At 41.7% G+C, this 13940-nt stretch overlaps 1 protein-coding gene across 2 annotated transcripts in view; it reads right to left on the bottom strand.

Moving 5' to 3' along the window:
- Positions 1–11487, bottom strand: part of LOC120048145 (rho guanine nucleotide exchange factor 6-like) — a 28265-nt gene extending 16778 nt beyond the window's left edge. For both annotated transcript variants that reach the window (XM_038993879.1, XM_038993880.1), the window contains exons 1-8: positions 11200–11487; positions 9863–9946; positions 7536–7620; positions 1084–1196; positions 707–911; positions 540–592; positions 298–392; positions 20–115 (exon numbers count right to left, since the gene is read on the bottom strand). In XM_038993879.1, the coding sequence (XP_038849807.1) occupies positions 20–115; positions 298–392; positions 540–592; positions 707–911; positions 1084–1196; positions 7536–7620; positions 9863–9946; positions 11200–11364 (896 nt within the window). In that variant the 5' untranslated portion in view covers positions 11365–11487. The remainder of the gene's footprint in view (positions 1–19; positions 116–297; positions 393–539; positions 593–706; positions 912–1083; positions 1197–7535; positions 7621–9862; positions 9947–11199) is intronic.
- Between the last annotated feature and the right edge of the window lie 2453 nt (positions 11488–13940).

The following is a 13940-nucleotide window of genomic DNA, read 5'->3' as shown; positions in this document are numbered from 1 at the left end:
AACACTCTCACACACTTACTTGGTACACTCCTCCAGAGCCAGAACCAGGCCCTGCTGGAAGGTGAGGATCTCCTCCAGGTTAGCGCCCAGAATGCCACTGTCTGTAACGCTCAGTCTGGACACCACACAACAGACAACATAGAATTAATGAGTTGAATGAATACTCATAAAAAATGTTTTAAAACAAGGTACATAGGTCATTCTAAGAGAGATTCGTGACAAAGTTCTTTAGCAATTGGTATTTTAAGATGAAAAAGACATCTGAATGAATCCTCCATCCTTGTTCCTGGAGCTTACTTGTCGCTTGCCAGTAGAGGTCGTAGGTAAGAGCTCAAGACTGTCTGCAGCTCCTTGACAAACTCCCGCTCATGCTCCTGGATGTCTTGCACCACCTGAGAAAGATCATTGAAATAAGCCACATCCTATTGGAAACAGGCATGGTGTTACAGCCTATACAGAGCCCCTAAGCAAAGCCGTCGTGGCCCAGTGCATACGGAGCTGTAGAAAAGGGAGATCCAATGGGAGATGGGCCCACTCACCACACTGTAGTAGTTCTTGGTAAGTTGAGTGGCTTTAGGAGACATAGGCTTATCTGCAGGACATAAAGGAATTAGAACCGGAGTTTTGGAGCAGCAAGTGACATGCAAAATGATCTAGTCTAAATCCATTCCAGGTAATACATAAACTCTTCCCCAACCCGACCCACCGCAGGGCTTGACCTCGCGGACATAGTTGCTGGGGAACCAGCCCGTCTTGCCGTTGAGCGAGCCCTCCCACCAGCCGCCCTCCTCCTGGCGCGACACACCGATCAGGTCTCCCTTGTTGAAGGACAGCTCATCCTCGTTATTCTGCTTGAATTGGAAGCGCGCCTTCACCAGCAGCAGTCCGCCCCCGCCGTTCTCCGACATCTCCTGGTTGGGTAGAATGCTTGTCAGTTTACTGGGCGGTAAACAACCGCACCTGTTAAGACCAGTGTTGGGGTCCATTCCATTTCAATGCAGCCAATTCAGGACATAAACAGACATTCTTGAGATGGAATTGACATGAACTCTGTGTGCTGTGCGTGTGTTTGTGTGACCCTACCACTGGTTTGGATTGTCTGCGCAGGGACTTGGACGAGGATAGTGTGTGGGAAGAGGCGGACTGACTAGGAGCGGATGTGCCGGACTGGGGACATGACCTCTCAGTGCCACAGTCTGGAGCAAAAACACAGACCGAGACTTTTGAATATTTCATTCTGATCCACAAAAAAAAAAAACACACATTGTGAGTGCAAGGACTCAAATAACTTAGGAGGTTATATAGATGTTTGTCAGTCAGTCATGAATACAACAACTTACATCATTCTTGTAATCAAGTACAAAAATCCCTGTCACATTTATACAATTACACATTACTCATAACAGATGAGATGACAAAAATATCTCGCTCTCTCATACACGTCAGTGTTGCTTCAGTAGTTAGGTCAAACAGCATTGGGCTGTGTACTGCAGAGCAGGCTGTTGGCTCTGCTGCGCTTGACAGAATCACCTCAACTCTGCTAGCTAGCATTGATCCCTGGCCAGCTCAGAGCAGCCATCTAACACAGACAAGCCCAGAGACCTTGTTGTACATTATCAATGACCAACATCAAAGAGGGCAAAGGCCTAATGATTCATACCTCTAATGTGCTTACACACGTATTTATTTGGATGGTGAAGCTAAAGCATTTAATTTGGTTCTACAACATTTTGGATTAGTTGTGTTTTATATGAAGCAACAGTACAGAATGTCACATTTTATTTGAGGGTATTTTCATACATACAGTACCAGTCAAAAGTTTGGACACATCTACTCAATCAAGGGTTTTTCTTTATTTTTACATTGTATAATAATAGTGAAGACAACAAAACTATGAAATAACATACGGAATCATGTAGTACCCCAAAAAAGTGTTAAACAAATCAAAACATTTTATATTTGAAATTCTTCAAAGTAGCCACCCTTTGCCTTGATGAGAGCTTTGCACACCCTTGGCATTCTCTCAAACAGCTTGATGAGGTACCTGGAATGCATTTCAATTAACAGGTGTGCCTTGCTAAAAGTTAATTTGTGGAATTTCTTTCCTTCTTAGTGTGTTTGTGCCAATCACTTGTGTTGTGACAAGGTAGGGGTGGTATACAGAAGATAGCCCTATTTGGTAACAGACCAAGTCCATATTATGGCAAGAACAGCTCAAATAAGCAAAGAGAAACGACAGTCCATCATTACTTTAAGACATGAAGGTCAGTCAATCCCAAAAATTTCAAGAACTTTTAAAGTTTCTTCACGTGCTGTAGCAAAAACCATCAAGCGCTCTGACGAAACTGGCTCTTGTGAGAACTGCCACAGGAAAGGAAGACCCAGAGCTACAGAGAATAAGTTATTTAGAGTTAACTGCACCTCAGATTGCAACCCAAATAAATGCTTCACAAAGTTCAAGTAACAAACACATCAACATCAACTGTTCAGAGGAGACTGCATGAATCAGGCCTTCATGGTTAAATTGCTACAAAGAAACCACTACTAAAGGACACAAACAAGAAGAAGAGACTTGCTTGGGCCAAGAAACACGAGCAATGGACATTAGACTGGTAGAAATCTGTCCTTTGATCTGATGAGTCCAAATTAGAAATTTTTGGTTCCAATCGGCATGTCTTTGTGAGACTCAGAGTAGGTGAACGGATTATCTCTGCATGTGTGGTTCCCACCGTGAAGCATGAAGGAGGTGTGATGGTGCTTTGCTGGTGACACTGTCTGTGATTTATTTAGAATTCAAAGCACACTTAACCTGCATGGCTACCTCAGCATTCTGCAGCAATACGCCATCCCATCTGGTTTGCGTTTAGTAGGACTATCAGTTGTTTTTCCACAGGACAATGACCCAAAACACATCTCCGGGCTGTGTAAGGGCTATCTGACCAAGAAGGAGAGTGGTGGAGTGCTGCATCAAATGACCTGGCCTCCACAATCACCCGACCTCAACCCAATTGAGATGGTTTGCGATGAGTTGGACCGCAGAGTGAAGGAAAAGCAGCCAACAAGTGCTCAGTATTAGAGGTCGACCGATTATGATTTTTCAACACCGATACCGATTATTGGAGGACCAAAAAAGCCGATAGCGATTAAAATCGGCTGATTTTTATATATATTTGTAATAATGACAATTACAACAATACTGAATGAACACTTACTTTAACTTAATATAATACATCAATAAAATCAATTTAGTCTCAAATAAATAATGAAACATGTTCAATTTGGTTTAAATAATACAAAAACAAAGTGTTGGAGAAGAAAGTAAAAGTGCAATATTTGCCATGTAAAAAAGCTAATGTTTAAGTTCCTTGCTCAGAACATGAGAACATATGAAAGCTGGTGGTTCCTTTTAACATGAGTCTTCAATATTCCCAGGCAATAAGTTTTAGGTTGTAATTATAGGACTATTTCTCTCTATACATTTGTATTTCATAAACCTTTAACTATTGGATTTTCTTATAAGCACTATAGTATTTCCAGCCTAATCTCAGGAGTTGATAGGCTTGAAGTCATAAACAGCACAACGCTTGAAGCATTGTGAAGAGCTGCTGGCAAATGCACGAAAGTGCTGTTTGAATGAATGCTTACGAGCCTGCTGCTGCCTACCACCGCTCAGACAGACTGCTCTATCAAATATCAAATCATAGACTTAATTATAATATAATAACACACAGAAATACGAGACTTAGGTCATTAATATGGTCAAATCATTTCGAAAACAAAACGTTTATTCTTTCAGTGAAATACAGAATCGTTCCGTATTTTATCGAACGGGTGGCATCCCTAAGTCTAAATATTGCTGTTACATTGCACAACCTTCAATGTTATGTCATAATTATGTACAATTCTGGCAAATTAATTACGGTTTTTGTTAGGAAGAAATGGTCTTCACACAGTTCGCAACGAGCCAGGCAGCCCAAACTGCTGCATATTTCCTGACTCTGCTTGCACAGAACGCAAGAGAAGTGACACAATTTCCCTAGTTAGCAGGCAATTTTAACTAAATATGCAGGTTTAAAAATATATACTTGTGTATTGATTTTAAGACAGGCATTGATGTTTATGGTTAGGTACACATTGGTGCAACGACAATGCTTTTTTCACGAATGCGCTTGTTAAATCATCACCCGTTTGGTGAAGTAGGCTGTGATTCGGTGATAAATTAACAGGCAACGCAATGATTATATGCAACGCAGGACAAGCTAGTAATATCATCAACCATGTGTAGTTAACAAGTGATTATGTTAAGATTGATTGTTTTTCATAAGATAAGTTTAATGCTAGCTAGCAACTTACCTTGGCTCCTTGCTGCACTCACGTAACAGGTAGTCAGCCTGCCACACAGTCTCCTCGTGGAATGCAATGTAATCAGCCATAATCGGTGTCCAAAAATGCAGATTACCGATTGTTATGAAAACTTGAAATCGGCCCTAATTAAATCGGCCATTCCGATTAATCGGTCGACTTCTACTCAATATATGTGGGAACCCCTTCAAGACTGTTGGAAAATCATTCCAGGTGACTACCTCATGAAGTTGGTTGAGAAAATGCAAAGCTGTCATCAAGGCAAAGGGTGGCTACTTTGAAGAATATATTTTGATTTGTTTAGCACTTTTTTGGTTACTAAATGATACCATATGTGTTATTTCATAATTTCGATGTCGTCACTATTATTCTACGATGTAGAAAAATAGTAAAAATAAACTTTTGACTGGTACTGTATCTGTTTTACTGTTTAGAAATTAAAGCACTTTATGCATCTAGTACCTCCATTTGAAGGCGTCATAATTATTTGAACAAATTCACTTATAGTGTATTAAAGAAGTCAAAAGTATCATATTTGGTCCCATATTCCTAGCACACAATAACTACATCAAGCTTGTGACTCTACAAACTTGTTGGATGCATTTGCAGTTGGTTTTGGTTTGCGTTTCAGATTGTGTTGTGCCCAATAGAAATGAATGGTAAATAATGTATTGTAGGTTGATTTGGACAATAACAAAACCGTCTTCAAAGAGCTGACTAACAAACTCTCTTTAGCATTCTCAGACAGGAGGAAAGCCTTGTAGGACTACCAGACTAATACTGGAAAACACCTGGCAACAATCATGTGAGAGGATTCCCTTGAAGGCGCAGTGATGCATCAGCTCCTTATGATTCACACAGAGATAAGACAAACAGCCACCCAGCCACAGCAGTACCAACAGACCTGGGCATGTCTCTGCCACAGCCACACTCTTTCCCAATGCAAGCTGCTAAAACTAAGCCAAATATGGACCCATAGCCATCCTTTACGACTGAGCCAACACAGTATTAGATCAATACTTGTATCGGTGTCGGGACGTGACAGCAAATCCTCTTTTAATGAGCTAACACATGACTTTACATGATACATGTGCATCCTTGTTGGCTGGTACGGAGTCTAAATCCAGTGTCCCGGAGTAACACCTTTGTCTAATCTCCTTTCGTTATAGGAGTGGATCATCGCTAAGCTTTTTAGACATGTTTTGATAGAGAGCCAACCATCTGGAAGACAGGATTAGCTAGATATCCTCTTAGTTGTACAGACTGAGACCATTGTAATGAGGATTGATAAAGAGAGATTGGCAGAGGCGGTATCTCTGACACTGATCAGTGAGTCATGTTATTTACCATATTGCTACAGTCTGGAAACGACTCTGGAGGAAAGAACACCAGGATTATGTTTTTATTCAACCTTTTAGACCTGAGAAAAACAAATCCATGGGAGACCTGGCCATGGATGCTACAGGAACGACACAGCCAGATATCAAATGACAAAAGGTGCCTCCGGGGTTCTGAGTTCCCCTTTAACAATTGAGGGCACTCCCATCAGCATGAGGTCTACGTACTGTATATCCATGTTGGTTCAGCCAACAATTTCTAGGGCACTGCCAAGAGTCAAAGCCAATCTTGACCTCACCCCCATTCCTCATAATTTTGCAGCTGCAGATGGGCCAAAAGAGCAAAAACGACAGGCCAATATAGTAGAAGTGGTTGTGTTTCTCTTAGTGCTGTGGGGGGAGGGGGGGGTTATCACACGGATTCCACATGCCTCTGCACATGCAGTGAGACGCCCAGACATGCCCTGTAGTCAGCAGCTCCCTCCTTGTGGCCTGGCCACCACTGCTTCTTGCAGCTGCACTGTCAGATGGTGCACACAAGCACACAGAGAGACAGCGAGACAGAGAGAGGACACTCAGTGCTGAGGCCTGCCAGAAAATCACAGGCAGCAGAAACACAGAGAGATGCCTCTTCTTAATCACATTAAAGCGTGTGTGACTAATTCAGCCCAAATCAACAGCACTAGAAGTTTTGAAGATTGGCAAATAGCTTCTGGCCCTCTGACTCCATTAGATGATTTGCATATCAAGCTGATCACATCACTGAGAGGAGAGAGGGCAGAGCGAGAGCTTTTGGTCCAGTTTTCATGCTGTGGCCTGTACTATCCATGCTCTCTGATGAGGACTGGCGCTAAGACAACTTCAAACTGATAACGAGACTGCAACGGACACAGTGAACTGATGGCTTTGAAGACATTGAAAGCTTTTAGACTTAGCAGCAAAAGCTTCGCACTAGCAAAAAGACAAACACTGGTTTGATTGGAGTGACAGTATCGGGTTGTCATTTAGCACGTGCACGTCTTAGAGCCTAGCCGCACCGTTGCTTTGACTTAAAATACAATTTCCTCATATTGACAATGAGACACTGTGTCCGCCAAGTAAATTCCACTCATACCACTGAACTTGCTGCAACAAATAAAGCCTTATTCAAGCTCAGCCAGGTGTCTTTCAAATGCAATGTGACAGAAAAGAGACAGGCGTGTTCAGTAGGACGAGAGCCAAAGACACGGTAGTCATCATAGTAAATATGGTACTCCGCAGGAGGCCCATAGAAACAGCGAGACACAGCCATGCTAGCTGCCTGTGAACAAGACACCTTTCATGATTCACGAGGCCTTCTGGGACCAATCCAGGCAACAAAACAAAAACAAAAAAAATTACACACAAGCATATTTACACCCTCACAGACATGGCAGAGTGCGTTATAAACAACAACGCCACACGTGGTCATTAGGAGTCTCGGCAGTGCACAGAGCACACGCTAACAAGTAGCTGTGAAATGACTCACTCCACTTGGTTCGTCTTTTAGAGAGGGCAGATTAGTCATGTGGCATACATGTGTATAATCTTTAGTAGCATACACATCAATGATTACAATGTTACATTGCATAATAATGAAGGTGAGTAAATATTATTTCAGTCTCAGCCTTAAAAAAAACCATTATGGTCTTATTCGGTGGGGTGCAACGTTTACAACCTTGGAGATAGCAGTATAAGCTAGTTGTATAGAGTGAGAATCATGTCCGTTTTACACAGTGCATTTCTATCTGAACGTGTTGCAGCTTTGCATCCTCCTGAATGAGGCCCAGAGCAGATCAATACAGTCATCAGACTGACCTTGGGTGGCAAAGTTGACTCCCAGCAGAGTGGTCAGCACTTTGTTAAAGTTCTCCCCAGTGTACAGGCACTCCGGTTCAAATCCCTGGCAGGAGAGAAAAGACACAAAGAAGACACTTTCAATTCAAAAGCAAAATGCCTAGCTGCTCATATGACTGAAAACAGCAGAGGAAGAGAAGTATGTCAAAAATCATTAGCAGCAGAGAGGCTTTTCACTGATAACAAAGAAGTAGGAGATGCTGCCTTGCTAACTATCACACTGAGAAGCCTGACTGCAGCCCAGCAACAACACACAATGGGATACGACTTGCACACAACAAGACAGAGACATGTTGAATGTGAACCATATTTTTCGTGGCATAGCGGTTTTGGTAACGAAAGAGACGGTTCCCTCCTCATTTGCCATTCGATGCACACTGAGCACTCGCTGGCTCTCGGTCTCCCGGCCTCACAGACAGCCAGCTATCCACTTTCCTCTAGCAGCTATAGTTTCACATTTTAAATAAAACATCTTAGATATAGAGTTTGGGTAGCAGGGCATGAGGAATCTGTTGACTATCTAGCCCTTCAGAGCCAAAGCTACTGTGACTCAGGGGTAGTGCATAAGCCACGCTTCAGCTTTGGTGAGACTATCACAACACATTTGGCTCTCTGTTAACCATGTCAAGATGACAGACTACTGGGGCAGCTTGTAATATTGACATGTGTCAATCTGTTGCTTGTTCATTTTTGACAACATCCACAGAGAACTGAAGCATCGATCAAAACTAGACAGTTACATAAAAGCTGAACAATCTGACATCTGAGGCTAAAATATGACATATGAAACTCACTTGTTCGTCTTTGTCAAAGAGCCTTGAGCAGGGGCTGGGTAGTATGTGACTCACATATGTTATAACTGTATATTACTGTAGGTGTCTATGAAAAAAAAGACTGCAGGCTCAGGCTCTAAAAATTAAACTATACTGTAGTCGACTAGAACTGGTCAAGTTAGCCCTCAATCCACTGCTGCTGCTTCCCCTTTGTGCATCTCTGCGCAGAAGGAAAAGTTGTGAGTGACTGCTGCCTTTCTCTAGTCACATGACAGCCCCACGTGCCTATTTTGTCTGTGGTTAAGAAAAAGAGAGAGGGTTTCAGCATCACATCACTGACCAGAGCATGGGAAGGGCCGAACTGCATTGGTCCGGAAAAAAAGTCAAGATGCCATTTTACTGGGGCTCTCCAAATCCGTACGGTTGTGAGCTACTGCACTGCCGCAAAGGCTCTAATTATGGAGGAGAAGTGGGATCGCTGCATGAAAGCAGAAGGGACCTCCCAAAACAAAAACAGGCCAGCCAGCGTTTCCCTTCCTCAACCACTTGACTTGCAGCAGCGAGCCTGGCTGATTCAATTACTCTTTTTTAACAAACCAACTTATGTGGTTCAAGACCAGAAAGGACTATTTATAAAAGGTTGGGGAGTGAGAGGCACTACTGTCCAACACAGCAGTCACTATACTGCATAGGGAAGGAAAGGACTTCCATCACCCTCTTATTATCTGCATCACCACTCATTGTGCTGGAAATATGTTAGGCCTGAGGGAGAGACTAGTTTAGTGCGGATTCTGCTGAATATGCTACATGCAGACATAAATATCAATGTAACTTCTTATGGTGGCTGAAGGGGGGGGATCATTTGCACTTGAAAGGCAGAGAGTACAGCTAGATGTCTAATTTCTGTTTAATTGCATTGCTGCTCAATGCACACTGCTCAAACAGTGGACAGTGGAGCCTTATTCAAGACAGAAGCAGTCTCAGTTGAGACCCATCAACAAGCCGCTGTCTGTCTGTGTGTTCTGTGGGAGTGACTGAAAGCATGCCTACTTAAGAGGGTAGCCCATTCCACAAGGCAATCAAGAGACATGTGACAAAAACATTCTACATGCAGAAGAAAACAACCTGTGCTGAAATAACAGCAAACCAGTTCTAGGCAAGTTAAGACTAACCTGTGTTGAATATATTGCCACAGTCATGCAGTATTATTTTCTAACCATGGCTTCACATTTCTCAGCTATGACACCAGTCCTCAAATAAGTTTGTTGGTAACTATTTACTGGAGCCTAGAAACAAGAATTCGGCAACCAACTCAAGTCAAAATGTCCAACAACAACAAACACATTATCATATAAGATGTGTTAGAAAAGCATTTCGCTACACCCCCAATAACGTCTGCGAAATATGTGTATGCGACCATTAAAATGTGATATGATTTAAGAAAGCAAAACATTGCAACATAAAATAGATTCATTAAACAACCACCACAAACAAAAGATCTTTGAAATGACTTGCCTCTACTTTCAAGGATGTACATCCTCTCAAAAACTCCTTGATATTGGCGATGCAGTCGGCTTCGTTTCTCGGATCCTGACAGTACTAAAACCAGACATGAAATAAATATATAAAAACATAGCATACCTTGGAAATAAAGATAACGGGTTAATTTAGTTTAATTATAGGCGTTGACGCAAATGACAACTTAAGATGGGAAAAGAAACAAAGTAACAATCCACTGTATCCTTTAGAATGTTGGTATATCTTACAGTTTACAAAGTAACTGTGGATTCTTCCTACGCCTGTCTCATTCATGTATACATAAACCCACCAGGTCATAAACCCACCTCTCGCTCAAGGGGGCAGTCGCATCAGGAAGCGAGCCTTTGAGAAGGAAGTGACGTGCAGATGACCTCTCGCTTCTCCGCTGCGTTGCGTCTTATTTTTTTGTTTAGTCAGTGACAGTCATCAGTTTTAAATTGGATTAAATTAATTTAGAAGAGTGCCTACAGCCGATGTATGCTAAATGAATCATGTATGTTTTCCTTTGTTTAACGGACTGCATTCAGTTGGCATGTACAAAATACATTACAGTACAGTGAATGTCTGGTGCCCCAAATAAATCAACCTGCTAAAAGTGCAACGCTGCATATCGATATGCGTGCATGTTGATTGTCATTTATTCTGTCTCGGAGCCTACTTTTTGTATCATAAAATGCACGTGGAACTACTATACATTAATAAAACCACAATTAAGAAAAGTGATATCTTCTAAAAGTTTAACTTGTAACCATCATATCATTCTAAAATTGTACCCTAGATATTCTTTCATGTGATGTGACTTCAACATAAACAATAGATGCAAATGCATCTAGCACAGGTGAGAAAAAGCATCGGATAGCAGAATGTGCATCAGTTTGAATATATTAGGATATTTGGTTACATAATGTGTTTTGGAACGTTATAGTTACTTTTAAGACTAAACCACAGAACAATAACTAAACTCTTTCCGAGTCGTTAGTGAACTTCAGAATGCGGAACACTTTTCACTTCACAGGAAGTCAGCAAGTTATCCTATACAAATGTAACAATATTTTACATTATTGATAAATGGCTCATCGTAAAGTTGCATGTGGCACATTCATTTATTCCAAATGTTTTAACTAAGACATGTTACATTACATGTCTTAGATGAGCAATTTGATCAAACTACCCCTCCCTTCCTCTCCAGAGGCGCTGCCAGTGTTTTTTCCCCCTCGCAGTTGAAAAGCGTTATGACTTTGTAAATTACTTTTCCCGTTATCACTCACTGTTATATTGCACTTATAACAGTGCAGTCACAATGCTGCGCTTACCTTTGGAACAGAGCCGGGCACAAGCCGCTCCATAAGTTTGCACAGGACGACCCCATCTTTCAGAGATGTTTTCAGAAATTCCTCTGGGTCAGCTATGTTCTTCTTGGGTGAATTAAGTACCCCTAATGATATCAGCCACGTAACCGTCTGCTCCTCTGGGTTCATAGCTCAAATTAACCCTCCTTATTATGCATCCCCAACGAAGGCGCAAAGTTAGAACTCTGTATCAAAATGTTGTTACCCACATCCGTATCACACTTCTGCTTGTAAAAACTCCGTTAGCACTAGTATGGGGGTAGCCCTACTGGTTAATAAGAAGCACTGTACAAAGACATATAGCCATTAACCCTTGTGTGGCGTTCGGATCTAAGGGACCCATTTTCAATGTTTACCTTTTAAAAAATTAAAAAATTAATTATTTTTTCAACTTATTGGCCTTGGCTCATTTTCTGTGAAAAACATGTAAAAGAACACATTTTCATTTATATTGTACAGTACCAGTCAAAAGTTTGGACACACCTACTCAATCAAGGGGTTATCTTTATTTTTTTAAACTAATTTCTACATTGTAGAATAATAGTGAAGACATCAAAACTATGAAATAACACATGTAGTAACCAAAAAAGTGTTTTATATTTTATATTTGAGATTCTTCAAAGTAGCTACCCTTTGCCTTGATGACAGCTTTGCACACTCTTGGCATTCTCTCAACCAGCTCCATGAGGTAGATGGACCAAACTCATTTACATGCATACTTTGGTGTTCTTATCCTTGCTGGTGTTTTCAGATCCAATGGGGAGTCCACAGAATCCCTGTAGGATACAGAAACCGGCAGAGAACTTTTCTGTGTAACAATGTCTCTGGAAATCTTCCACATTCCTTCCAGTATTATCCGCTTCGATAACCGAGACACCAGACCAGCTCTGCGGCAGCGACAAGCTAGCTGCAATCAGGTCAGTGTGGGACAAATGGGTGGACCGCTTTCCCGTTTTCCAACCCTGGGCCCAACGTTACTGTTGACGAGCAGCTTATGGCATTTAGGGGCCGATACCGTCTAAACCCGCAAAATATGAAATCAAGATCTGACGCTGCTTCATCATATGCGTGGAACTTACATGTGTTTACGGGGAAGCCAGAAGAAGCCCCTGAGAAGAACCAAGTGAGGCAGGTTGTCCTGGACAAGACACAGGGACTCCGTGGCCACACCACATGCAATAACTTTTTTACTTCGGACAAGCTCCTCAAGACAAAGCTGACAATGGTAGGAACAGTACGAAAAAAACAAGCCAGAGCTCCCACCTCAGCTGTTGAATACACAGAACAGACCAATAAATTATTCTAAGTTTGTGTTCATGGCCAACACATCCCTAGTCTCCTACGTGCCAAAGAAAGGCAAAAATGTGGTACTCATGAGAACACTGCAAAGGGATGGGAGAATCTGTGGCCAGGAACATCAAAAAACAAATCATAATGGATTACAATGCCACAAAAGGAGGGGTGGACCATTTAGACAAGCTGGTGCCTGGCTACAGCTGTAAAACAACCCTACACTGGCCACATGATATTCTTCAACATTTTGGCATACAACGCATTTGTCATCTGGATGGCGTAGCACCCAGATTGGAGCAGAGGGAAGCTCCAGAAGAGATGGCTCTTTCTCAAAGAGCTGGGCAAGGCATGGGTAAAACCTCAAATCCAGAGGATTCAACATATCCCAAGGTCCCCAGGTTCTGCAGCCATCATAAGGATTCAGGCGGATGCTGGCGCCACCATCCGCTCAACCCACAGAACCAACCACTCCAATACCAGAAGAGTGAGTGATGTTGTTGCATGTGTGTGCCTGACTCTCCTACCATGGCCTGCTGTAACTATATGTTATAACTATAGCACCAAGAAGCGGCGCTGCGATGTGTATGGACACAAGGACAAGAAGACACAGTACACATACATCTAGTGCAAGAAATACATTTCCAACACAGTAAAATAATCCCTCGGTGTGTAGACCGGCTTTAATTATTTATGTTCAGTGGGGCTCATTTATCTTTTCCATAAAATACAATTTGTCCTTCCAATTTGTCCAGTTCAAAGCAATAAACATCAATAGTGATAAAAACCAATCATTTATATTTGTTCGAGATAAACATGATTTATTCCACCAATGTCTTGATTATAGATTTTTGGCTTAAAAAAAAAAAAAAACATTAGAAAATAAATAGCGGTTATATTGATAAATGTGATCTAGCAGAGGTAAATGTCAATTATTAACCATGTATGTTGTCTATATTGCTTGTAATTGATAAGTCAACATCTAAGTATATTGTTATGGCGGTATTGTTTTAACCCAATAATGTTGTGGGTCCATTAGACATTGGGTGAATAACAAACACACACAGGGGTTAATGGGTCTTTCGATTCTTTGTAATAATTGTTCTCCTGTACACACCTGGGAGACACTCGAGAATTCTGAGCTATGGTTGTGTGCGTGTGATTCCAATTCCACTGCAATAACATCAGGAAACAGAAAATCGTTATCTGATGGGCTCTACCATATCCGGCAAAGAAACATTCCATAATCTAGATTTCTGTAAGAGATGCCTATCACAAATGTGGCTCAGCAAACCAAACAGAATCTGCATTCCAATTCTAGTGTACCATCTTAATGAAGTTGCATAACTCCAGCAATGAATGATTATTGTGCTTTTGGGAACGGTGTAATTCCTAACTTTTGCTGTTCCAAATGT

This window comes from Salvelinus namaycush, chromosome 5 (assembly GCF_016432855.1).
Source record: "Salvelinus namaycush isolate Seneca chromosome 5, SaNama_1.0, whole genome shotgun sequence".
NCBI lineage: Eukaryota > Metazoa > Chordata > Actinopteri > Salmoniformes > Salmonidae > Salvelinus > Salvelinus namaycush.
The sequence above is the reverse complement of the archived record's forward strand: the minus strand, read 5'-3'. Positions and strand labels throughout refer to the sequence as shown.